Below are 27,602 nucleotides of genomic sequence, written 5' to 3' on the forward strand. Positions count from 1 at the left end.
TCTATAATCCCCCAAATTCTACCACAATTCTCTCTCCTCTCTTTCATTTTCTTCGATCCTTTCCAAAACACCGTGACATTATTCTTGGCGGAGACTTCAATGCCCCAAATACCATCTGGGGTTACCCAAACACTCTGCGCCCTGGCCGCCTTCTTCACGCACACACTATGCAGCACTCATATACACTCATCAATACACCAGACACACCCACACGAGACGGAAACGCAAAACAACGTCATACAACGCCTGACCTCCCCTTTCACCATGGCCACAATCCTCCAGAGACTTGGCAAGTCCTTCCGGACACCCTCATATCCGACCATCACATAATTGAAATTAAACTGACACTCACTCACAAACCCAAAAAACGCATCACCCAGACCAACTGGCACCTCTTTCGTCGCCTGCGAGTCCAGGAGTCAACTCCCAACTATGATGTGTGGGTGGACTCGCTACGGCGAACGCGGTCGCAGACCACCACCACTACAGAAGCTAACCCCCCGTCGGACCACGCTGACCCACACCTCATGCGTCTCTGGAGACGCCGTAAACGCCTCCTTAGTCGCATCCGCACCCAACCTAACAACATCCAGCTTAGACATACATTAGACATACTCAACACTGACATACTAACTCACTGCTCCATCCTTGAGACAACAAATTGGAATCGCATATGCGATTCTATCAACTCTTCCCTCCACACTAAATCAGCCTGGTTGATCCTCCGGTCCCTCCTTGGCCCTCAACCTGCTCCTCTCCCCACAATCCAAAAGCATCTCTCCGAGCATGGTGCTACTTCCCTCCTTCAACAGGTCACGGATATATACATCCCTCCTCCACTTCCTTCCCTGTACCCTGAGTACACAGGGCCTTCCAATAGCGGTTTGGACAGCCCCTTCACTCTGCCGGACCTAGAACGAGCTTTGGCTCAAAACAAAACTGGTACCACTCCGGGTGCGGACCACATCACTTACTCTCTGTTGAAGAACATGCCTGATTCGGATAAAGAATTTCTTTTAAACAAAATAAATGAACACTGGGCCAACGGCACTCTTCCCGATGAATGGACCTCTTCCATCATTACTCTAATACCAAAGCCCGGCAAGCCCGCCACACTCTCCAACCTGCGACCCATTTCACTTACTTCCTGTGTCGGGAAAACCATGGAACGCATGGTACTCGCACGTCTTACGGATCTTCTCGACGATACTCACTTCCTTCCGCACAATCAGATTGGTTTCCGCCCCCACATGTCTACTCAAGACCTCTTTCTCCTTCTCCAGGAAACTTGCTTTCAACCTTCGAGGTGTCAAGTTCACGCACTTGTCACTGTGGACGTGCGCAAGGCCTTCGATACCTTACTTCATGACGCTATCCTCTCCCCCCTCGAAGACACCGGCTGTGGATCCCGACTCTACTGTTACGTTTCTTCTTTTCTCCGCTCTCGACAAGCTCAGTTCCGACTCGGGACCACGTTGTCCCCGCCCATCGCGCTCACCCGCGGAACACCTCAAGGTGCTGTGCTCTCTCCAACCCTCTTTAATCTCGGGCTAGCCCCTCTCGCAAAATCCTTGTCGGAGATTCCGCACCTACAGTCAATTCTCTATGCTGATCATATAACCCTTTGGTGTACTCACGGCTCACCGGGGGAGGTGGAATTCCCATTACAATCCGGCCTCAACCTCATTTCCGAATTCCTTTCCCGCTCTGGTATGCAAGCAGCTCCAGAGAAATCTGAGCTGCTGCTCCTTTCCGCTACAAAGTACCAACGGTCTGTAAACCCCCTCCTTAATCTCACTCTCGCCGGTACTCCCATCCCCCGCACGTCATCCTGCCGGGTTTTAGGCTTTCCCCTCCAAGACCACTCCTTCAGCCGCGCAATACAGTCCACGATCACCATTTGCCACCAAGTAACTCACTTAGTCCGACGAGTGGTCAGGCGGCGCGGCGGTCTCGACGAATGCAGAGCCAATCAACTTGTAACAGCTTTTGCCTTGAACAAAATCCTTTATTCCCTGCCATACTGCACACTTACGCAGACGCAAATGCATCGCATTCAATCGGCTTTAAACACTCTCTATAAAGCTGCCCTACATCTTCCGACACACGCATCCACAGCCAAACTATACGCAACAGGCTTATTTCTTCCCCTTGCAGAGCTCTTGTGCCTCCATAGGGATCGACAACTTGGCCGCCTATCCAGCTCTGCGCAGGGTCATTGGCTACTGCAGCGGGCTGGCATCCGGCCCATTGACTTTCCTCTGTACACTCCTCAACGACCTCTTCCCAGCAATCTCCGCTGTGCCCCTATTCCCTCTAATATGACCCCACATCTTCATGAGGGACGACGACAAGCCCGCGCTCACTTCCACGACCCTTTTCCACCGGACACTGTCACATGCTACGTCGACGCAGCGTATTACCAAACTCATGGCTCCACTGCTTGTGTGACAATGCCGACCCCCCTTGGCATTCCCATCACTTCCACCGCTGGCCCCTTCTCACTTCCTACTTCTTCTCTATCCCTTGAATTGGCCGCGATTGTTCACGCAACGCACGAACTAACCCTTCTTCCTCCCTCTCCTCGGTATCGCATTTGCTCGGACTCCATGGCGGCAATCAGGGCTCTTCGCGACAACAGACTTCCCGATAATCTTCATGACGACCTTTCTGACGCTCTCTCCCTTCTCTCCCCTGCTTTGGTCACTGTGGTGTGGGTGCCAGGTCATGCGGGGATTATCGGCAATAAGCTCGCTCATGAGCTTGCCCGCGAGATTAATAGCCGGGCGCCGACGATCCCCTGGCCTTGCCCGCCCATAGCGGACGAGGCACACTTTTATAAGAAAACTCTGAAGCAGCACTACAAACACCTCCGGCATTCATTGCAGACGCTTCCGCCACCACACCCTCGTCTCTCCACTGCCCAAGTACGCACCCTCAGGGCCATCCAGCTCAACACCTTGATCACTCCAGCACGCCTATACCTTTATCGTTACCGCTCAGACCCCTCATGTCCCAACTGCCCCTCTACGTACGCAAATGTAGAGCACATCCTTTTCTCTTGCCCCGCAGCCCTACAATCCCCTCACTACTCTAACCCCCCACCTCCCCACTGGCGGGTGTGGTTGGCGTCGGCGGCCTTCGCCGACCAGCTGGCCATGGTCCTCCTGGCGGAGGAATATCTATAGGTCTTAGTCTGACCTCGAATAAAGTCTTTTCTCTCTCTCTCTCTCTCTCCTGTCTTTCGCCACTGAAGAAGAAAATGGTTTCACGCTCCTTTATCATCAGAGCGCGGTGTTTTCCGGGCACGCGAACGAGGTCAAGTGACCACTGCTGGGCTTGCCGGAGGAATCAGAAGGCTGCCTCAGAATAGTGTATGCGACTTCACCTAAAGTTCCGAGCAACTAAATTTCAAGGGAATTTTCCCCTTTCCCTTACCCCTAGTGCAGGATAGCAAACCGGATGCTCTTCTGGTTGACCTCCCTGCCTTTCCTCTCCTTGCTCTCTCTCTCCCTCTCTCTGCTGCGTGTGCAAGATGTGAATGCAGAGCGTCGACATCTCGTTAAAACAAGAATTGTACCTTCTTGTGCACACGACAAGATATATATTAGAACGATGTTGTTGTTTCCTACACTGGTAGACTTGAGTTCTTAATTGTAACCAAATGATATTTTATTTAGCTTATGCGAAGCGCATTGAGGACAACACTTTTCTCAAAAGGAAAAATACAGCGCCCTATCAAAAAGTTAATTTTTCTTACAACATTTCTTCAAAAGGATATTTCAATGACGCGGGAAGCAAAAAATTGCTTTCTTAGGGAATTAAAACTTTTTCGATGAAGTAGTGTGTTTAACATCGCTTGCATAATCACCTCGCCAGACAGAAACTTTTCTCAAAGATATGCAACACCGTCTTGTTAATTAGTTTTTACGTTGTCTGAACAAAAGGGACTAAAGTTCATCACACCTCGTTCATTAAGGGACAGTGAGCCTTTTTTGTGGCTGGTTACAACACGAGGGCGCTGTGAGAGCGATACTTCATTTCTTTTTGAACCTAATTGAACCAAAAATGTACGCCGTTCTCATTTTGCATAGCTGCGAAAGTCAGAAAGTCTGGGTGCCAATTAACGTTTTTCTTGTAAAGCATGATTAGCTTTATATCTGCTGCGACTCTCGTTGGGCCGCTTGATTTCGTTTTTTTCTTGTTTCCTTTATACTGTGTGCCTTGATTTTCGCCTATATGAAAGAGGCACTTTAAAGAACAGCAAATATTTGTTGCTAAAGCAACAGTACTAAACACCACTGATTGATTGCTCGCCTAAACAATGTGATATATTCTATGGCCCGCATGTTACACAGGGGAAGTGCTATAGCGAATAAAACAATGGGTAAAAAATACAGAGCAATTGTTTTAGGTTGCACGTGAGCGCAAGTTCAAACGCAGAACATTTATTAACGTACAGTTGACAACGATGAACACACAGAAATGGCACGCGCCTGGGACACGTAACTGCGCTGCATAACGAACTTTTCAGGAATTTATCACTACGGTTTAGGAGGAAAACATGGGCTTCTCTTTATCAACAAAGAAACTTTGTTGAGAAACAAAGAGAGCTCTGTCGTTCAAAATATGTACTGAATGTAGGTTCCCAGATTATCTTTGTTCCATTCACTACCAACGCCCACTTTAAAGTCATACACCCTATATATCCCATTTACCATAAAGCATCATACTCATGTGGGTCCTGTATATAGAGGAATACACTGGCTGTTTACAAGATTTTATACAATCTTATCTGGGAATCATCTTATAAGAAAGTCGTGCGGCTCATTGAATTGGTACTTTCAACATTTGTTACGGCGGCCTGCTCTTTTTGTTATTGTTGTGCATGCACTACTGCTCATAAGTTGGCAAAACCAACAATTTAAATTCAAATATTATTTTACTTGAATGTTTCTACGCTAATTCTAGTCTGACATTACCACAAAACACATACAGAATACACAAATTGATGAGCCTTTAGCGGTATTTTTTAATACTTGCGTTCATGTTTATTTACTTCTTTTTGGTATTTGTGTCTCCTGTTCTATGCTTGCATTTTGTTTTTCTGCTGCACAAAATATATCAGGGCTCGTTGCGCGGGAACTTTGAAACATTGTTATCTGTTTTGCCATTTTTTTCACTATGGGTATAACTCGTTGCCCACTCCCGCTGATGGCTTGTGGCAGGGTGTTGATGTTACATTTCTATTTCACCGCAAAGACGCCGAGTGACAAGGTTGTTCCTCAGTACTGCAGAACTGAGGCAGCTTATGCAGAATCAGAGGCAGACAATAATTGCAGGTAGAAGTATACTGCTATATTGAGGCAGTGCATGACTATGTTCACTTGCAGAAGTTACCCTCTCAATGTTTTCGGTGACTATGTTAGCGAAGTTTATGGTTTTGGAGAAAACAGTTTCGTTTTTTACATGAGAGAAGCACACTTTTTGTTGCGTAGCACGCATGCTTGAGTCGTCTTTTGGTAGATTCTTTGTGAGCTCTTATATTGGAGCTAATGTTGCAGACAATAAGAAAACAATCTGTGGTGTGCGTTTAATTCATCGGACGAGGTGAAACTGTTATTCAGCAAGGAAGCTTTAGCATTGAGAAGCCTACTCAAGCTTTCTAGTTTGGCGATTCTTTCAGCTGAACGGCAGTTAACCTTTCATGAACGTCCCTCCGCCTTGCTGATTTCGTTGGGACTCGTTTCGTTATGCTTGGGTTTTATACCGGCTCGGAAACTTCACCACTTCTGAAGACTTCTGGCGACTTTCAGGCATCCCGCTGAAATCACGGGGCCGATCGGGGCCCGGTTACCTCGAATTTATCTCCACGCCCTCACTTTGTCTCCATTACGCTTCTTTACACGAGACGTAAGGTTCACATAATTTGCACGTGCCACCGTACGCAACTTCGGAACCTTTGATACTGACGGTACTTTCCCTGGATGTTTGAAGTACGAGTAGACAAGCCTCTCGGAACGCGCCTTAGATGATACTGCCTTGAGTGATGAAAGGGCGTGCGAGTTCCCCTATGATTAGGCAGCGCCCTCTGCGGCGAGGATATGCCAAGATGTTTTTTTTTTTTTTTTTTTTGCGACAGAGGTGGAAGGAGAGGTAGAATAGCGGTGGCATTCGACCGATAAAACTTCTGGGGCAATGTAAAATAAAAAAGCAGAAGGAAAAGATGAAAGTATAGGCTAGTAGTAAATTAGATAAATTGAGGAAACCTGCTCCGTCAGCGCGCATGGGATGTACATCTAGTTGACGCTTGCCGCAGGCGAAAATTAGGCCGCAGCGAGGCGCCTAACGACTCTCCATCCATTCTTATGGTTGTTTGTTTGTCCTTGCATGGGCACACAAAGCGTTGGTGTAGCTGTAAATTTGTAGTTTTATTACTTATCAAGGAAAGACGAGTAAGAGATGCAAGTGGAGCTCCGCCAACGTGCGTTCGGAGAGCAGTATACTAAGCAGAGATTTTGGGCTGTCTATTATGCTGTCCCTTAACAGAGACCGCGTGATTATAATAAATCTCATGTGATAAACGTGTTAGAGGAAGCAGACGCGCAGCACTGCCAGCTGCAACTAGGCGAAATCACGTTTTTACAATCCATCGGGTTATCTTTTCTAAACGAGAAGGCTCGTTTTGTTTGCTATGGGCAGTCGTATAACTAACTGTACGCGTAACGCGAACACTGAAAAATCATACTCATTACTTTCTTGCAGATCTTAACGCGAGAACGTTAACGGCCCCGTGTCACAGGAAATCCGGCGTCGGTGTCGGTGTCGGTGTGGGCGCCGGCGTCAATGGTGGACATAATCATCCCGAACAAATCCGATCGCGCAGCCCCTCCGTGGGGCGCTAAGCATTAGTGAACAAGATGAAATTTAGCAAAGTAAATCCGTGACAAAAATCTTAAATTTAAGTACGACTTAACCACAACCTATAGGCGGGACATCGTCATATTGTAATTTGAATATACGAGAAAGCATAATTCTCTTACGCCGAAACTCAAACACAAACCCCTTTCCCACCATTTCTACAATTAATACAGTGGCGCGCCGTGGTTTCTTCCTTGCGAAAACAGCATCCATCCGGCACTCGGCCAGGGGGGCGAATCTTCCTATACCTCCCATTGGTTCTGTATAGGAGACGCTCAGTCAACGCTAGCGCCAAGGCGCACTTCAGTTAGGCCCTAGCGGACGGATGACGGTACTACGGTGGCGAAAAAAAAGAAAAGCAGTGCGATTTTTTTCACTCTTCTTCTTTCGCTATAGCACTTTTTTTTCTTCCTTTTCTTATGATAACGTAGCTCCGCTGGCTTCTCCTTTCCCTCGTGACTTTCCTATCCCTCCTCCCATGTCTCGCCTCCCCTTCTCTCATTTTTCGCGCAGTGCTTTTTCTTAATGTCTTTAGTTTTCCGGGGCGCGATCTATTTTTTTTATGGCTGGCGTTATCAGACGCATCGCCGGACCGAAGCACGCGCTCCTCTCCTGTCGGGCCGTTCCATGTGTTAGACCGTGCATTCGTGCTTGTGCGCAGTGGGTTCTTTTTGCGTTTTCATGCGCCCAATCCCGTTCATTACTACGATCAAGCACGCATGTGCCCAAACTATATATAAAAAATTATTCCACTTAAAACACAACAGTTCTTTGGACTTACTTTATTGTGTTCCTTTGCGAAAACCAGAATTGTAGCAGACAGTGCAACACACTATACATAGAATGCAACAAAACGCGGATGGTGTTTCATGCACGCACATGTATAACACATTTATTGTAATTGCTCTAATGACCAATGTGCAGAATAGCTTCTCCAGGCCTGCTTGTCGCTCGGTCCATGAAATCCACCTCCGTGTAGTGCGCCGAGCATATCCTGCGGTTGTTGACTTAATCACTGGGAAAACCCATTAGGTCCGTTCTTCCAGCCTAGTTTAAGAACGCTTCCATCCTGAATAACAGTGAAGATCATAAATTATATCATTGCAGGTGGAACATACAAAACTGAGCTGGTTTCGCGTCGCGGCAGAGTACTAGTTGTGATATGTCAACCTTAATTCTCAGAAACGCATTTTTAAACGATGGCGACCAACTTGCGAAAAATAAGTACAAAGCGCACACCTACACACGTGTTCCTTACGATACACAAAGGTGGTACTATATTTATCACGAGCTTTATGTTCGCTGCTTGTGGCATAACGATTTACTGCATCGTTAAGGTGTTCTCAAATCAGCTATATCGTGCCTCACCACCGGACAACCACCTACGACTGGGCACAATTACCATCACAAATAAAAACCAGGAAGTAAACTTCAAAGTGCTCACCTGTTGTCTTTAGGGATGCGGCAGAATTTCACGTCGCATGGCTCACTTCGTCTTGATGTGTTCCTACACCATCGAACCACACATGAACAGCGATAGCTGCGAGACATTGTGGGAAAAAGCCGACAAACGTGCAACGGTAGGGTACCACTGCTAGCGAGGAAGGCGAAAACCGTAAAACTGACCGCATAATGCCAAAAAAAAAGAATTGCTGCCGTTTTGGCCGTGATGAGCACGGCCGACAGTGAGCGCGGGCCGCGCCGCCGATAGTTAAAGGCGAGAGAGAAACGACAATTGAAAGAGGGTTGACAAGAAGAAAAAAGCAAAAGCGATTGTGGTTTCGTGTCAATTTCATGGATGGCGCTGAAATTCGCATTGCAGCCCATTGCAAGGCGAAGTTGTAGAAAAAGGCTGCAGTTGCCGCGATGCCTGATATGTAGCCAGGGATCTTTGAAATCTATCGCGGTTCCGCTCTTGAAGATGAAGCTTGAGTGTGTTCCAAATTTTTTTGCGGTTTCTTAAGCCATTCAGTGAAAATCTCTTGTCGCTTCGTCATCCTCATTAGTAAGTTTTGGCCAAGCATAAAAACAATATAGATCGACTATCCCTTTTTGCCATTTTATGTTCAAAACTAAAATGAGAGGTGCCTGTGGTACTCCGGCTGTTAGACAAGTGTTTATATCGGACACAAAGCAAACGGTGCTAGATTTGGTGTGTCACTTAGGAATCTCTAAAAAAACATAAATGAATCGGAAATAGAAATGTGAGTTGGTTGCTTATATAGAACTAAATTCAGACAGTAACTAGCTGCGCTAAGCGAGATAGATAAAATATCAAAAGAAAGGCGGTAGACTCGCGCGTGCCATGCTAAAAAATAAGCTCAGATATCACTTCCGATGAGTTTTGAATAGAAATGATTGGGTATACCTTCTAAGAAATTCTGTGATTTATTTTCAGGATTCCTTGGGGTAATTCCTTCTTTTACTCCTTTTCAATAACAGTTTAGTTCAGCTTATTTCAGCTTATTTACAACAAAATGCTAATTGAATCTGATGAAATCGGTTCCACACATGGAGCTCGTTGTTACATTACTCATCTGCCACCGACGATAAGTCTTCTTCTTATGAATTGAACTCCGTAAATTGTATTATTGTGACAAATGTCCCGCTCTTGCCAAAACTGAAGCACCACTCTTTGTTCTGGGTTTTTAGGCCCAGGAACAATGGATTCATTTCAGACGACTGGTTCTCTCTTTTGTCACGGCCTTTCAGAATCCCCATATTCGGAGCTGTTTCTGACAGGCGTAGAAAACCGACACCGCGAAGACAACTCTATGTTCTTCAATCCCTTCTTCCTTGCGATTCAATACTCGTGTGGAATGATAAAATTTGTCCCTTTGTGTATTCCCTCCACAGAGAGTTGGAGCTCTTTTGTGTGCCGTTTCGCCCCAGGTCCGACTTCGCGGTGATTTTCGAAAAGCTGCGGCTCAGTACCATGCGTAAGACAACGGAAAATTTCAATCGCGGAGCAGAAAGATTTCGTCCCCTTGAAAGGCATCCAGCTTACTTTTTGCATAGCTTGGGCTTTTTTGAGGACCTGGTGTTAACTTGGTGTTAACTTTTAGAAGGAGACACGCGTTGGCGAAAGTGAAATTAAGTGCATTAAACATCGCGGTGTCGTGAAGGGCTTTAGCAAAAGTCCACCTAGTGGACATGTCCATTTCGTCTGCTCTTGAAGTTCTGATTGGCTATAGGCTAGGGTGTGCTTTAGCACGAGCCACGCGCCACAGCCAATGAGCACTTCAGCAGCAGACGAAATGGACATGTCCATTAGGTGGACTTTTGCAGAATACCTCTTCTGTTGACCAAGAGATTTTCAGTTAGTGCTGCGCATTTCTTTCAACGAAGTGAAGGCTTTCAGATCTGCTTTTATGAAAAAAAATATTTTAAAAGAAAAACAACGCCAGCTTGTGAAGGGAGGTGGACTGCTGTATGAGAGGCTAAGCACACATATTTTTCCCGTGTGATTCGCTTTCGCCCTTCCGTGTTAACCCCGAATTCACTTCCGCCGGGACTACACTGTAATAAATATGAGTGTTTCGAAATAACCTTGGGACCGCTTCGATGAGGTGCACCTTACATAATAGCCACTTTTATAGCGAATCCCAATGGCACATTCGGATAACTTTCGGAGCATCATTTTCTCCTCTTCTTGAAGCAACAGTGTTCCAGTGGCAGATCGGGAGCACCGAATAAGTGTTCCAATGGCCGATTGAGAGCACTCGCGGAGACGAGATCGCTCCGCGGAGCAGCTCAAACTGCTGTGCCAAAATCGGTGGAGCGGACCGGAGCTGTCGGCTGACGCATTTCCTGTTTCTACCCAGCATGCCTCTCATTCACGCCGGGACGCCGGTATCGACGGACGCAATGGACACCTCGATATCACTTCGCGCCGTTGTTGCTCGCACTGCTTGAGAGCCACAGTTTCGTGTGGGGCTGTCTCCTAAAAAAAGGGCTGCTTCGCTTCGTGCCGCTTGCACACCGCACAAGGGGACGCACAAGTTATCGCTCAAGGGTGCGCCTTGTGCGTTTCATGAGGCTTTTATGAAACTAGTTCGCCGTAGTTTGAATTGTCCATCTACATGCAATATTCGAGAGCGTCTCCTTTTTTTCACAGACGCCGACAGCCCCATGTGCAGAGCCGCAACGCGAAAGTCAGCAATTTCTAAATGTATGTTATTTTGTTTGTTCTTTTTGTTTGTACGTTGCTCACCTTTCTTTGTTTGGTACGTTTGCTTCCATCTTACCTTTTAGCACATAAATCTTCTACTGTGGCCTGTCTCTACGTCACCGTAGTGACGTGCGCACCGTTCAGACATGATGTACCACGGAGAAGCCGCTGCTTCCGGGTGGGGACAGAAGACGATAATCCCCTCCGACACGCAAGGGACTTTGGGTAGTTGCATGTACTGTTGCGCGGTGGGTACGAGCGCCCCCTTGCCATACCGGGCTTACACCGCCAAACAAGCCACAAACGGATTCTCTCCGTTTTTTCTTCTCTACGGCCGTAAACCTTCCTGTACCATCCACACAAGTTTTACATATCATCCAGATGCTTCAGAGTGCACTCATTTTCCACAGCATGCATGCCGAGGAATGTCGACAGCTCGCCCGATTGTTCTCTACCGCAGACCAGGGCTACTCAGTCAGCCCTCTCCACCATTCCCCCTAACATACAGCCACGATCATGGACGGACTGGCTCACTCCACCACTCTATGCATGTAACATTCTCCTCCCGGTGTTTGTCCAGCATGTTAGAGACGTGTTGGATAAGCATCGGCAGGTGAGGACTGGTAGCGGACCGACCCGAGGTGAGCGCCGGACGTTTGCGTAAAAATAAAAGTTTTTTCTCTGTCTCTCTTTCCGCGGAGTGATCACGCCTCCGCGAGTGCTCTCAATATGTCATTGAAACACTCATTCGGTGCTCCGGATCTGGGATTGGAATACTGTTGATCTAAAAAGAGCAGGATATGCCGCTCCGGAAGTGCTCCGAATCTGCCGTTGGAATTCGCTATAAAGCTGTCTATTATTTAAGCTGTACGTTATCGAAGCGGTCCCCAGGATATTCCTAAACATTTTATTGCAGTGTACTCGCGGCCGAAGTGAATTCTGTGTTAAGCTGGAAGGTCAAAAGCGATTTACACGGCGAAAATATGTGTGTTTATCTTCTCATAGAGCAGTCCACCTCCCTTCAAAACCTGCCCATGTTTTTTTTAGAATATATTTTATTCAATACAGTCCGAAAGCATTCATTTCGTTGAAGGAAATGCGTAACAATAACTGAATGTATCTTGGCCAGTACAGGAGGTATTCCGTACGAGTTCACCTAGTGTCCATTTCGTCTGCTGCTGAAATGCTAATTGACTATGCGCTTGGCTCCTGCTAAAGCGCACCGCAGCCCAGCCAATCGAACTTCAATGGCAGACGAAATGGCCATGTCCCCTAGGTGGACTCTTGCAGAATACCTCCCCGGCACTTCGCGATACCATGATGTTTAATGCACGTCATTTAAATACTGCCTGTGTTTCAAATGCGGATTTGGAGGCGTCGCCCTACGCTGTAGTGGCGTGCTCGCTCGTGAACTCGGTCGCCCACTCACTTGCAGAGAACTACGTAGATTTATTATTTGATATGCGCCTCTCGCCGAGGTGCGAGCGATGCGCTATAAGTTTGGCTGCTAAATTACTGAGAAGCCAACTAGAAGCGCTCACTCACCTTTTCAAGCGGAGTGTGGGAAACGATGTTCGTTCCGCTGCTGGAATGAGCGTTTGAGCGCAAGCGCACTATAGCGTTCCCGCTAAGCGGCTGTGTGGAAATAGCTAGAGTAACCCAGACTGAGCGCAAGGTAGATATACCTGGCTAGCGAAGCTTCCATAGAAGCCCATACGTTCAAAACATGGTTGCTTACCGGCGGTTCATGGGGCTTAGCGCCATCTGTGTGAGAAGGGAACACTTCCGGCGGAAAAAAAAATAATTCGACGTCATATCCGTCAAAAACAGAAGTGACGTCATTTTTTTTTCATAGGCGCGAAATTTGTTTTCGGAGGCCTGCCATTAGAGCTGTATATTCAAATGCCCCGCCATTCGACTTCATGGGCGTTCCGAGTTTTCAGCGCGAAAAGCGATGCCGGAAAAGATCCGCCGTACAGGTGTCGAAATCGCATCGCTGCACAGAACATACTTTCTTTGGAGGCCGACGAACGCTTTGGGCGTAGATTGCGAAGAGTGCTCGTTCTTTCGTCGGATGCCAAGCCCGTCGGCAAGCGCTGTCGCGCGAAAACAACTAAAGTAAACAAGTATCTGACGGTCACAACTCACTACTTTTGACTGCACAGGTTAAGAAACAATAAAACTACCCGCGTCACCTAATTCAGACAAACGTCGACATGCAAAACAACACAACATGTGAGGGGGGCGTATTGTAACAGGTGAACTTTACGAGCGTGCCTTTCCACGCACTCCAAGAGTTGCATGGCATTGCAAGTGATAGCGGCGTCAACGCCCGCCGCTATCGATGGGCGCTCTCACGGTGGGCGCTGAAAAAATGTATTTATTAATAATGATCAAGTAAAATAGAGTTGTATCTTGTCGCCATGCGTATATAAAATGGATTAGAAATTTTGTTCTTGTTGAATGAATATAACTGCGTGTCGCTTTAATTAAAGAAACGTCTTTTTCTTTCCAGTGTTTATTCCCTCCAAACATAGTCGCGCTTCAATCGCTGCTCCCATAACCACCCTTGCTGATGTTGGTGACAATTGGTTCTGAACCGCTTTTCGCCCGAAGCTTCGCGACCTATGTGGATCGACCTTGCTGAGCGGAGCGGACCCTTAACGCTCAGCCAAAACATTCTAATATCGCTTTATGGCATTCGTGACTCGACCATGCCTGATTTAAAATTTTTAATGCTGATGCGATCAGCGTGTGACACTAGTTGTTGATTGCCGTTTGTTACAACGACAATCCACAGCCTCCCAGGCTATCATTACAGCAGTACATCGAGACATTTTCCAATGGTGTTCTCCACCGCTCAATGCACAGCTTCGTCTCTAAGTCAAGAATATACGGAAATAGTAATGCTTGAGATTCCTCTGCTGAAGATTTCGAAATGTACTAGTCACTATTATGGCTTGTGACGGTAAATAGTGTAGGAAAGGCCGACAGGCTAACGAAAGGCGCATCAGGAAGCGGTTCTGTCTGCATTATTTGCACTGTTTACCGCCAAAAGTCATGTTGAAGCAACTATAGGCCGGCATCGCATGGGTCTGCAGTCCATTAAAGCTTATACCTTTGGCTGAGCTAGTACTATGAAAACCAGAAAAAATACCCGCTGCGGTTGCGCAGTGGCTATGGTGTTGGGCTGCTGAGCACGAGGTCGCGGGATCGAATCCCGGCCACGGCGGCCGCATTTTGATGGGGGCGAAATGCGAAAACACCCGTGTACATAGATTTAGGTGCACGTTAAAGAACCCCAGGTGGTCTAAATTTCCGGAGCCCTCCACTGAGGCGTGCCTCACAATCAGATCATCGTTTTGGCACGCAAAACCCCATAATTTAATTAATTTTAAAACCAGAAAAGTTGTCACTCCGGAACAAAAAAAAAGTGATGGGCACAAATTATAGCACCATCTTGAATCTTTAGCATCTTCGTGACCTCGCCCTTCGTTCTTGACCTCACCCCTTCACCACGTTATTCGCAATGTGCTTTCACCGAGTGCGTTTTCAGCTGCTTGCGTTAGTTTCTTTCGTATCTGTCACTGATTCCGCCATTCTATTCTGTTTCTAAATATTGAGGTCACTGAGGTGAAAGAATATTAAGAAAATGACAGCATCAACAACCATTTAGCCGCGAAATCTTTTGGTCTTATATTTTTGTTATGAAAAAAAAAATAAAGATTAATGCTTTGCGGAATTAAGCGTCCGGAGCAAACATGAGCATATGCGCATTAATTTTCTGCGTGCTTCTCTGCGCGGAGAGTTTATCTTTGGCCGGGCGAGCGAAGAGATTTCGCTTTAGAGCGCAGCGATGTTTGTCGCCTGCATTCAAATATTGCGTGTTTCACGCACGGTACAAAAAAGATTAGCATTCAAAGCAGCGCTTTCACACTCTGTTTTATCTTGGCCATCTGTGCGTACATGACATTCGTGTGCTATAGTTTTTTTGCTTTTTTGTTAAATACACTAAGCTTTCCTTTCGCGCAGGCATGACCGGTTCCTATTTATTTTTCTCGTTTTGCTGGCACAGGAACCTAACGCCATTATAACGACAATAACAAATTGGTGATGTGCCTAATGTGATCATTAGAAGAGCGGCGCGACTTTGCGAGGCTATGCTTAGCGTCATTCTGAGAACTAGAGCCCGTGACCATTGAGATCCCTCGGCATTTCATGCGTGCAATGGGCTATTGTGACAAGGAACAGTAATGTACGCGTAATGTTTTTCGCATTTTGCTCTTCTGCATAGCTTAAGATAAGTGTGACACGTGGACAAAGCTTGATTAGTGCATGGCAGCACGGTTTGTTTTTTAATATAATAACCAAAGCGCGATTTCAAACCGAGGAAGAAAGATTGAAGAAAAGTTTAAAACAATATTGAGAACGATGCACTGCTTCCGTTTTTTTTCGAAGTTTTTTAAACATATTGTGAAGGACGTGGTGTAACGAATGGTTTCAAACACCATTCGTTACATGACAGCATGTAACGAATGGTGTAACGAAGCCCGCGAATACACGCAATATTGCCGCGAGACCGGCCGTTCGAGGCACTTTGCGTGTATTCGCGGGCATCTTTCACGCTCGAAAAACACTTTTACGTAGCACGTATTGAGCAACAGAAAGCTGTACGGGTAGTTTCTCATGCCGCTCTAGAATTTTCTCATTCACACTTTTCATCTAATTATAATAATTGTGAAGTTGAATAATCAATTAGGTCTAATTACCTAATTAGGCGGGATGCAATAGAATAATCTGGGTATCTCCAAGCGATGGCAAACGACGTTACCTTGGTTCTGTCCAACTACGTAGCATTTGCATATTTTTAATGTTTGATGAAAGTCAAGTGAAACACCCTGTTATGCGCGCAGGAGTGATGCTAAAAGCGCTCGGCTTTAAAAAAAGCTCCACCTTTTTTCATGCTATTACTAAACTTTTATTGGGGGAGCGGTTGGATACTGCAAGTGAGTGCAATACTATAGTTTAAACTACTATTGTGCGGTTCTAACGACGACCCGGTGCAACACATTTGAATGAATATTTGTTAATTGTTCCAATGCAACACGGCAATACTGCAGGATTAAGACAGACCACGTAGTAAAGTCCCATTCCATCGCCGCTCTATCCGCGCTCAGCGCACGCTCTTACAAACGAAATCACTCTTCCGAAGGAGTGAAACAGCAATTGGCGGCGGCCGCACTCGTAAGTTACAACGAAAAGGAGGAATGTATACGTTGCAATAAACGACCGAAATTGAACGGACATATTGGGAAGGCGAGAGAGTGTCAGTGCCCACGAAAACGTCAGCTTCGATTAAAAGCTACAAATAGCCAAGCCGACTCGGCCGGATCCGTCGGGCGCAGGGTGACGTGTTGTGCCAAATGTTCGAAAGAGAAAATGCGAATTACATGGTTCCACGCAGAGTTACCTTGTGAAGTCTGGCTGTATGATGTAACATTCGCGCCTAGATTATTATACAATAACAATTATGCGGATGCTCGGAGCACATCCCCGCCGTTGTCGTGCCGTCCCGCTATTGATGGCGCATGTGTGGTGGCCACGTGTTCTCCGGAAACGTAGGGCGCGTTTGGCTGCAAAAAAATTCACCAGTGATTAGGATAGCCCCTAATGCGAAATTTGAGCGCAGCTCTATACGTGCTTGAAATTCGCGAAATTCGCGAAAAATAAGTAACACTCAAGCACAACGACAGCGGCGAGCAGAGTCGGCGATCGTCGAAAATCTGATCAGCGGGTCAAGCGCGTCGGCTTCTATACACGACTCGTCCAAGGTCCCAGATTAATCGGTGGTGCCCGCGTGGATTCCAGAAAGCACTACACACTTCGCGTCGTGCGTGCAATCATATTACAAAAAGCTTTCGTGACAACAGCCCATGGATAGAACTATCGATGACATTCGATTAAATTCTGATACATGCACGGACGTCGTGTGTCGAGGGATAACGTCTAACATTTGTTAGCCGATGAACGCAGTGACTCAAGAAAGGTTAAGTGAACAGACGATGCGCAATACTCTGGCATCATCTCGTAGTGATCGTCGGCACTACGCTTTTCTCTTTCATAGTTCGCTGTTGGGCTCGTTCGTTCTGTTACGCCGTCGACGCTCACCGTAGGAATTGACCATGAAGAGCTGCGCTCTAAAACAACGAAGCACAGTGGGCACACCGTCAATGCTCCACTCGTTCGGATAGCCAGTGCATGGAGCCAGGGCAGGATTATTCCTTCCGGTGCTAGTATATAAATTGTTGCTCCACACACGATCTGCGTGCTGTAGTTTTTGCGGCACTGCTTTGGTGCATGCACTAGTATGAGCGGAGTGGGCATTAAGCGTCAAATAACGGCATCTATCCTGCTTTGGTGCATGCACTAGTCTGAGCAGAGTGGGCAGTAAGCGTCAAGCTAACGGCATCTATGTATCACCGGCGTGCCCAAGGCGACTACTAACAAAACACCCTTGGTCCCATCGTCATTTCTAGTAGGCTGTTTTTTAAACAGCTTGGTCCGCTTTCGCTTGGGTTGCACGTATTCACTACGAAGTGCTCGAAACAGATAAGATGTTATATGAATAAACATGCAATGCTCGTTATCCGTTATATTCGAAAATTTCCTTTTTCGAACGCCCCTATTAATTATGTATTTAGTGCGAATTGCTCGAAACACAGAAGTTTAAATTTGAAGTTTAACTTATTGTCCTTGAACAAAAGTTGGAACATGAAAAGCCAGGTAATTTTAAGTGTTTACAGACTCAAGAAGGACAGTGTGTAGGAAGTATTTTGTCGGGCTCGTAGAGTTTCTAGGCGTATGCATGACTTTACTTTTTATAATGTTTGATTCCATTGCGAAATACCAGAACTTCCTATAATATTAGTTAGTCAGGCCTGAAGGTAGGAATGGTCATCATAATTAGTTATTTCGAGGAAGAATAAGGTTTCGTCACCAACAGATTATTTTTACAAGAGTGGCAGCAGAGTTCTTGGTGTAAATTAGAAACAAAACAAGTGCATGGAATGATTGCACTAGATAATGTTTGGGACAAGTAGCTTTGGATGCGATTAGTGAGATTAGTGAGAACCGAATGCGATTAGTAAGATAGCATTCAATATAGGTAAGAAGGCTAATGTCTAGATTCAACAGGTACAGCCTATAATGTACTAATGCATGAAAGACCACGTTAAGGGGCTGATTTCAATCCAAACTTATGCAACCACCATAGGACGTACAAGCTCAAACGAAATGTAATTTGTATGTGAACGACATAAACCGGGTCTTAAAATAGCTAGGTTTTACGAAATCCATACTACATGAGCCTACAAGAGGATTAAGACTGACGGTAAAGGGACCAGAATTAAAAAGAAAGAAAGAAAAAGAAATCAGAGACGGCACAGAACCACACGCCGCAATCTCTGCTCTCTGCTGTCGTCCTTCGATTTTACACGCTCTACCCGCTACAAAGAGTATGTACCAAGTCACACAACTTTCCGTCCTGTTTAATTAAGGTTCAAGCAAACGAACTAACTTCGCGAAGATTACATGTTATCAGTAGTGCTATGCTCCGGAACTGAACAAACAGTACTTGTAGCTGGTGAAGTTGAGGGTGTATCTTTAGCTCGTTAATTTGTTCTTTTTACTGGTGTATAAACACGAAAACTCAAGGGAAAATAAACAGTTCCCAGCCGCGTTTTGTCCTTCTGTGCGTCTTTCTGCCAATGATATTCGCCTTGTGGTCCTCAATTAACAACCATGACGTTTTACGCATCTGCACGTGTTAAAAAGTTGTCATATATTGCGTTCCTACTCGATAAGTTGGTAAGTGTCCTTTGAGAGAGGCGATATTTTTAATAAATACTGGTAAAGTTCTGCCTGGCGGCCAGCCTGACATTTTACCTAGCTTGGGAATAATGGGACATTAAGTGGTATGCACTGTGGATGTCACAGAAAAACCGCATAGACAAAACACCCCGCCACACACAATGAACAAACTAATTAAAGTGCTTGATTGAGATCAGGGAAAGGCTAAAAGGCTCTTCGTTGCGCGGGGTGCGCAAGCACACTACTCCTTGCGCCAAGTCAAGGCATGACAGTCCTTCCGGAATCGTGGAAGCTGGCGTCGGTCGTCCTGATCCCGAAGCCGGGGCGCGCTCCGGACCTGAGCAATCTCAGGCCGATCTCGCTCACGTCGTACATAGGCAAAGTAGCGGAACATGTGATTAACAACCGTGTCTCCAAGCACATTGAGGACCCTGGTGTCTTTCCGTATAACATGATTGGCTTTCGGCCGTCCCTTTCCACTCAGGACGTCATGAATCTTTTTAAGTATGAGATAATCGATAGGCACACGAGGGGTGTCAGGGCCATCCTGGGTTTAGATCTAGAGAAAGCCTTTGAAAACGTCTCGCACGCCCATATACTCGATTCCTTCTCGGATCTGGGCCTAGGCCAGAACTTTCACGCATTTGTTGGCTCGTTTATCAGACACAGAAAGGCCACGCTAAAGATTGGGCAACTCAAGTCAGAGCCCATTGAGCTCAGCTCTAGGGGGACGCCGCAGGGTTCGGTAGTATCTCCGCTCCTGTTCAACATTGCCATGTGTAAGTTGTCTCAGAGGCTCTCGGAAATCGCGGGAATCAACCACACTCTAAGGGCCCATTCACACTTGCGACTAGGCGAGGTCGCACGACCAATTGCGACTGGCGCCTAGAAAACTACTCAAGACGAACGATGTTCACACTTACAAATGCGACCGACGAGTCGCTAAACCGAAATGTATCACGATATGCCGTTCACGTCTGCTTTAAATGTCATCGCCGCGTAAAATAAGCGTCAGCGTATACGGACGTCCTGTTCCTTCGCATCTGATTGGTTCAGCTGTTCTGCGACTGTGGTCGCGCGACTGAAAAATCGAGCAGTGAGCGACTGGCCCGAAACGGTCGCATTTCGAGAAAAGCGACCATTTGCGACTACTTGGTCGCGCGACCTCGCCTAGTCGCAAGTGTGAATGGGCCCTAAATGCGGACGACATCCCCATATGGTGCGTCGGAGGCTGCGAGGGTAGGGTGGAGGAAGCACTTCAGGAAGCGCTAGATCGCACAGAGGCTTTCCTCGCTGGGGCGGGACTTCGCCTCTCCTCGAGCAAGTCGGAGCTACTTCATGTACGGACCTAGTAGGAGGGGGGTTAAGCTCAAGGGCTGGGTCCCACTGTCGGAGGTTAACCTTGCACTCCGCACGAGCGATGGACACCTCATTCCCAGAGTTCATGTCATCAGGGTTCTCGGAATGCTCATCGAGTCGAACGGTTGGAACCGGCACACCATCGCCAAAATTACCGCAAGGACGGATAGCATGATACGGTTAATTACTCGGGTCTCGAACAGTTGCGGCGGCATCGGGGAGGACAATCTCTTGAAGCTCTTCCACGCGTTCTTGATGAGTAACATGACGTACGTGGCGGCCATGCACTGCTGGCAGAATCACGAAAAGACGAAGCTTAATTTAGTCATTCGCAAAAGCATCAAGCGCGTGCTGGGTGTTCCGATGAATGCCAGCACAGAGGCTCATGCAGCTCGGGGTTCACAACACGTTAGAGGAAATCATCGAGGCGCAGCACACGGCTCAGACTGCCAGGCTGTCTTCTTCGGCCGCTGGCAGGGAGATTCTGGCGCTTCTCGGCTGTAATTCATCGCTCGAGGAAGTACGCAAGTTTTGCATTACTAAGGAGCAGAGAGCCGGTATAACTGTCTCCCCGTTTCCCCGCAACGTGCATCCGCAGCACAATGAGGGCAGGCCAAGGGCCAGAGGCGAGGCCCTACTAAAACAAGTTCGCGATGACCCGCACTCCGCGTGCTTTGTGGACGCCGCGCAGTACGGCCGATCGGCAAACTTCTCGGCCGTCATGGTGGAACACAGTGGCGCAGTTCTCAACTCTGAATCTTTCAGGTATACCACCCCGGCTAGAGCCGAGCAGGCCGAGGCGGCTCTCGCTTTACTTGACGACAGTAGACATCGAATTTACACCGATTCTTGGGCGGCTATCAGGGCCTTTGCATCAGGTTCCGATTCGCCCGAGGTCGCTCGCATCCTAGGCGATAGGGTCATTTCCTCGCACACCATCACCTGGTTTCCGGCTCACCTCGGGTGGCACTTGTCCTCTGTAACTAACCTCAACGAGGTCGCGCACACCCGCACGCGCGAGCTAACCCACCGCGCCGGGTCGGACGGAGGTGGTACCTCGGAGGCTGGTCGGGAGGTCTTTAGAGACACTTTATTCACATTCAACGAGGTTACTAAGCACTATGAGCTGGGCAGGCGAACGTTTCCTCTTCCGTACGAGAAACTCTCCAGGCCGCAGGCAGCAACGTTCCGAATGTTGCAGACCAGGTCTTATCCTAGTCTATCCACTCTCAGCTCTTACACGGACACTTCTGAACCGGAATGCCCCGATTGTGGCGAAGGTTGCAATTTAGAACACATGCTCTGGCGGTGTCCCTCATTACGCGGCCCTCAACGCATCACCGAGGAAGAGTGGAGCTCCGAGCTAAGCAGCGCCGATCTACTGGACCAGCTAAGGGCCGTCCAGAGGACCCACGACGCGGCGGTGAGGCTCAGCTTCTCCGTCCCTACGTGGGAGCGGCCCGCAGCGCTGGCGCCTTGAATGGCGGCGGTGCTCCTCAGGACCTTTAATAAAGTTCATTGTCTGTCTGTCTGTCTGTCTGTCTGTCTGTCTGTCTGTCTGTCTGTCTGTCTGTCTGTCTGTCTGTTCTATCTTTCTTCATTATGAAGGAACTCGGCTTAAATATTGTTTCATTAGGCCATACAACTCCTTCTGTTTGCGTGGGCGCAGGACGTAGATTGAGGGCAGGGCACTAATATTCACTGGCGCGAACGAAAATGAGGCACACATAGGATGCAAACATGACGTACGTACACCCATCCTAGCGAGGGCAGGATGGTCGGTGTTCTTTTCCTTCTTGCTTTCTTTATCTCGTGCTCTCAACCTCATACATTCAAGCGTTCGTGCTGTGTTGGGCGTCCCAAAGTGCTCGGTAGCGTTTCGTAAGCAGAACGCCACACATCTCCAAAATAACCTGCGACCACTCTCCCGGAAGTGTCTATCCTTCTTCTGGCATAAATGAAGCGGCATTATATCTGCCTAAATATCTACCTTGTTAGGGCAGTCATGAAGGATATTTAGCTTTTTCTGCACCATATGCGGCCCAGGTCTGTGCGCGATCAATACGCCCGAAGAAGCAACGCAGCTCGCCGCTCGTGAGCACTCTTGCTTCTATAAGGGGCGGTTCTTCTTCGTTATACAGTATAACGAAGATAATCTGATGGGCCCTATATGTAGAGCTGCAAGTGGAACTCTCCTCTCACGCCGCTGACATAACGATCAGCTTCGTAAGTTACGCCTACTTGCATTAGCGTTTATTTTTCTTCATTGCTTGAATAATCCTCTGGACCACCTACTCCGGCCCTTTGTTGCAATTACCAGCTATTAGAAACGTCCAGTACTCAGAGTACTCATAGGGATGGTCTCATTGAACGTAAATTCTTGCTGCTTTTGCGGTATTCTTTGGTAAACTTTTCGTGTAGGCTGAGCTTAGCGAATGTTGTCGTCTTTAATGAAATGCAGTGCATGAAATGACTTTGATGCGGCGATAATGGTTGCTTACGCTTGCCTGCTGCTTCGTAAATGCCGATCCGCACGGCGAGATTTTCACGAAAGAAAATTCGGCGCATGGAAACCCGCACTAAAAAAATGACCCGGCGACATTCCGCTGCGCTTGCAGGGTTGCCGGACAAAAGAATTCACCATAGGACAAACCACAATTTCTCCAAAGCCAATATACTCAGAAGGTGGGCCATCATTATATTACTAACAACTCGCAGCAAATGCATAGCGAAGCATTGTGTCTGCATATTTTATTTTGCCACATTGTGCTGTAGTGAAGGCGAGGAACCAAGAAATTTCACGAGTGTGATTTAAGAGCCTTTCATTGGCTAACTCGTGTCCAGCAAGGTAAGCGGTATTCAAATCACAAGGATAATGGTCAACACTGTCACTGGTCATCGAATCTAATCCTATGTGTCCAGTTTCTCCACTAATTGCAGAGGTCTCACTGTACTTTTCAAGTTACAATGGTAGTCGCCTGCATTCGAAAACAGTTGGCAGTTTTAGCTGAGCGTCGCGTACGGTCCCATGTCCTTCACCTCGAAAACACCACCACAACATGTGTTGAGTGCAAGCGCACGATCCAGACTGACCGTAAGTTCCGTTCGCTGATTTCGCATTTTTGATAAGCGCCTCTCTGGACACGGCGGCTCTGGAGGGTAAGCCGGGCGCGAGCGCCAAAGCGACGGTACCCAAGATAATAGGAAATCTTTGATTGCGATAGCAATTATATGGACACTGTAGGCATATTTCCGCCATCGCCGGGATGTTTCGTATACAGTCCAAGTGCGATAACATCTTCGACGCGCACCGTAAGCTGTGGGGGCGACTGAAAGCGCACGAGGGTGAGCCGAGGGAGGCGGCTCGATCTTGCGCGCACAAGGAAGAAAGGCGGCGAGGAAGCGCGCCATCTTCCATGGCGCTCAAGGCACCGGGGTACAGTGTACTAGAATTCTAGTACACTGTAACCGGGGGGCGCTCTACTCCGGTGGCGGCTGCGTTTGGCGCGGCTGAGCGCGGCCGCACGGGCTTTATCTTGAAAGCGATCTGGGATGGGTACTTTTTCTAGGTGCGCAGCGGGCTGATAGCGTCATGTGCGCTGCATTCTCGCCGCTTAATTCGCGTTGAAACGAGAGGCAGCACGAAGGCCAATTCGCTCGCTGCTGCTGCCCATCTTCCTCAGCCAGCGTTTTGGCAGCAAGTGTCCGCGGTCAAACAGTCAGATCACACCGCACACTCATTTCCTGTAGCGGGGATGCTTGTTAATTTATTTTGTAAGCTGTTGACAAGTTTATACGGCCGATAAAACTATTATTGTTACTTTGTATAGCTGTATAATGATTTGCGCAATCAATGATTCTCCTTGCGTGCAAAACTGCGGCTTGTTGCTCTCCTCCATGCTAGTTACGCACATTGAGGGGCGGCGGGCTCTTCATAACGCCAGCGATGTGGCAGTAGGGGTCCTCGGTCAACGACTGCGATGTCTTCATATTTCCCTGTGCGTGCATGATAACGTGCTTGCTAACTTAGTAAAAGCGAATGTTTGCAGCAGTTTACACAGATTATATAACTATTAAGCTTATGGCTTATAGTTATCTAATAATTTAAACTAAACAGAAATTCTGGGGCTTTACGTGCGAAAGCCACAATCTGATTATGAGGCACGCCGTGGTGAACTCCGGAATAATTTTTACCACCCGGGCTTCTTTACCGTACACCCAATGCACGGGCGTTTTTGTCTTTCATTTCTTCCTCATCAAAATGCTGCCCCCACGGCAGGGATTTCATCCCGCGACCTTGTGCTTAGCAGCGTAACGCCAAAACCACTAAGCCAACCACAAAACCATGGTGGGCCACCAATTTGCTATCGCTATCAACGCTTCGCCTGTCGAGTGAAACGGTCATTTTTAGTTCATGACAACACAGTATAGTACGAGACTGATTGCAGCTGATTGATCGGCACGCCTTCAGCGAGGTGCTTCGCCTAAGGAGCGCTGCATCAGGAGACGCTCACTCCTTCACGTTATTCTGCACTCTGCTGTAATTGGATGAATCACATGTGACTTTCACTTCTTAATCTTCTTTTCTTTTGTTTCGATTCACATCTAAAAGCGTTCTACAGTCGGTTTTCACTGGAGAGGGAGTCGAAGCGGCGCCCGCACCCCGTCACCGTGAGTTAATCGGGTAACAAATTGTGCTATGCAGGTTAACCTTTACGCTATCCTAATGTTACTAAGCTCAAACTACTTGCTTCGTTTCATTAGCTCATAGGGTCCTGGACCGAGGACTCCAGCCCTTCCCGGGGCTCACCGGAGGACCCTGCCGTCTTTCTACAATTCAATAAAGCTTTGCTCTGCCTCATTGGATCTCTCAGCTCAAATGAAGGTAGCGGATACCGCAATGCTCGTCGTAACAGCCTCCGACGAATGGCTTCACCGTCGCTCCGTTGTCCCTCCGAGCATGTGAACAACCAAAAGGACTTGACTAGATTGGTTTCCTTTGAAGTCAGGCTACGCACACGTTTCAGTCTTGCTGCTAATTTCGTCCTTCTACATATGCTGAAAGCATTCTGGCAATAGAACATTGATGCCACACTCCGTGCCGCAGGCGAGGAGAAATCAAAACTAAAAAGCTTACCACGCTCATTTAGACAACTACTGATATACCGAGCAGCTGAACATTAGTTTGAAATTCAGATTCTAGAAACGCGTGTACCTCGCATGCGCTTGCTTACGGCCTGAATCAACAAATCCTAGAAGCCTGCGATCGAGATTAAATATGTGCTGTCTTAGCACAATCGGCGGCATTCCTAATTACTTATTTTCCAGCGTGGTACAAAAGAAGCGAAGGCACCGAAGGCTAATGAGAGAGCGAGATTGTACAGAGATGTTGTCAAGGAAACCCCGTAAATGGAATAATAAGTTGTCTCGGAGCGAAACATAAAAGTGGTAGGGTATTGGCGAGGAAGTTTTGAATGGCTGGACAAAGAGGAGCAATGCGATCCCGCAAGAAATGCAATTTTTTTCTCAACTTCTTTCTGCCTAAGCTTGGTTATGTACAGGGAGAACCACCATTAGGAAGGCAGGTTAATGAAGAGTCTACGTGCAATGTTACATAGTGTTATTATTAATCCGTTGTCAATATGTTTATCAGGGTGTCTCACAGCTAAGCACTGTTGAGATGAAATTGAAATTCTTAGCAATACGTATCTATTGTATGTATTTATCGTAGATCGTAGCTATTCACCATGTGACTTTCATTTCAGCGAGCAGTCATACTCTGTAATCTGGAACAGGGTTCTTGTCATGGTAGTAAATAAGCTGGTTGCAGATGGCCATTAGCTTGAAAGCAGGAATACTTTTCACAGGTGATGTATTCTGTTATTGCTACAGCGCGAGTCTTTATACAGGGTGTCCCAACTATCATGCACCAAGATTTGAAAAATACATAAATGTCATGTAGCTTGACAGAACCAAGGTAATGCTGCTTGATATTGCTTGGAGACACTCAGATTATTAACGCCACAGCGTTAAGGGCCCCGGGTCGCAGAAAATCCGGCGTCGGCGCCGGCGTCGGTGTCAGCGTAAGTGTCCCGTCCGTGGCTGCGAAAATCATCTCCAACCACCCCAACCGCGCAGCCCCTCCGCGTGGCGCAAGGTGTTAGTGAAAGAGAAAATCATCTCGAACAACCCGACCGCGCAGAGCTTCCGCGTAGCGCAAGGCATTAGTGAACAAAATTTGAATTTCTCACAATGAAATCCGTCAGAAAAATGGTAAAATAAGACCTAACCACAACCTGTAGACATGGTGGCGTCGGATTGTAATTTTAACGTAGGAGAAAACATAATTCTGATACGAGGAAACTCAAGCACAAACCCCCTTTCCACATTTCTACCATAACAACAGCGGCGCGCTCGGGTAGATTACTTGCGAAAATCATATCCAGATGGCGCTCGCATCCTCGGCAGGTCAAATTGGAACTTGGCCTGCCTAATGCGTTTTCGACACGCGCGCTCGTTGGGGTAACCGCAAACAATTATTAAAATAACAAAAAAAAAACGCCCTAGGGTCTTCACATTTTAGTATAAGACAACTTATATTGCCCCAGCAAAAACGTCTTCCCAGCAATGCATTTCTGTTTAAAAGTGAAGCCGACTTTAAGGGGATAGGTGTAAGCTTGGTTTTTGTAAGCTGGCTTTCCTGCGTTGTGTGTTGCAGTGAAGCCCACTAAAAGAAAAATGCGATGCGAATGGGGCCCGATAACGCTATCGCGTTCCGCCCTTAATGGCGAAGCTTAAGCATCCTCAAATTTTTTTAGGACAAGCTTGATGATTTTTTCATTAAGTACCTCAGCAATTTGGCCATTATGAACGCCTTTCTTACTGTTTTTGTTTTTATTAGTTATGTAAAGGCGTTTATTGCACGCAAGCGTTAGGGCTGACCGTTGATCAGTTCAGGGAACTGCGAGCGCGAGCGGCATAGTCCGAGCGATGCGCTGGAGAGACTGACCCACTATACAGCGCTGGTAAGGATGCCACACTGAATCGTCCCTCTTCTTCAATACAATTATCCCGGGGACGAACAAGGGAGCCGTCCGGCGGCCTAACAGTTCGTCACTATTAGGGGATCATAATACGGCTTGAGGCGCTCGACGTTGACAATGTCGCGTCCGCGACGGTGCGTGTCGGAAGATGGTTCAACGGGCTCAATCACATAGTTGACGGGTGATGCACGCTTGACGATGCGGTAGGGACCTTTATACTTAGGCATTAACTTGGAAGA

The 27,602-nt window shown here is 47.3% G+C and overlaps 1 protein-coding gene across 1 annotated transcript; it reads left to right on the plus strand.

Annotated features, from left to right (window-relative positions):
• Positions 1-331: 331 nt before the first annotated feature.
• On the plus strand, positions 332-3,221 carry LOC119462785 (uncharacterized). The gene has a single exon (XM_037724039.2). The coding sequence runs from the start codon at positions 528-530 to the stop codon at positions 3,186-3,188; it is 2,661 nt and encodes an 886-aa protein (XP_037579967.2). The 5' UTR covers positions 332-527; the 3' UTR covers positions 3,189-3,221.
• The last annotated feature ends 24,381 nt before the right edge of the window (positions 3,222-27,602 follow it).

The sequence above is a fragment of the Dermacentor silvarum genome, chromosome 8 (assembly GCF_013339745.2).
Source record: "Dermacentor silvarum isolate Dsil-2018 chromosome 8, BIME_Dsil_1.4, whole genome shotgun sequence".
NCBI classification, from domain to species: Eukaryota; Metazoa; Arthropoda; class Arachnida; order Ixodida; family Ixodidae; genus Dermacentor; species Dermacentor silvarum.

Coding starts and splice junctions, on each gene's coding strand:
- LOC119462785 (XM_037724039.2), top strand. CDS start 528: ATGCGTCTCTGGAGACGCCGTAAACGCCTCCTTAGTCGCATCCGCACC.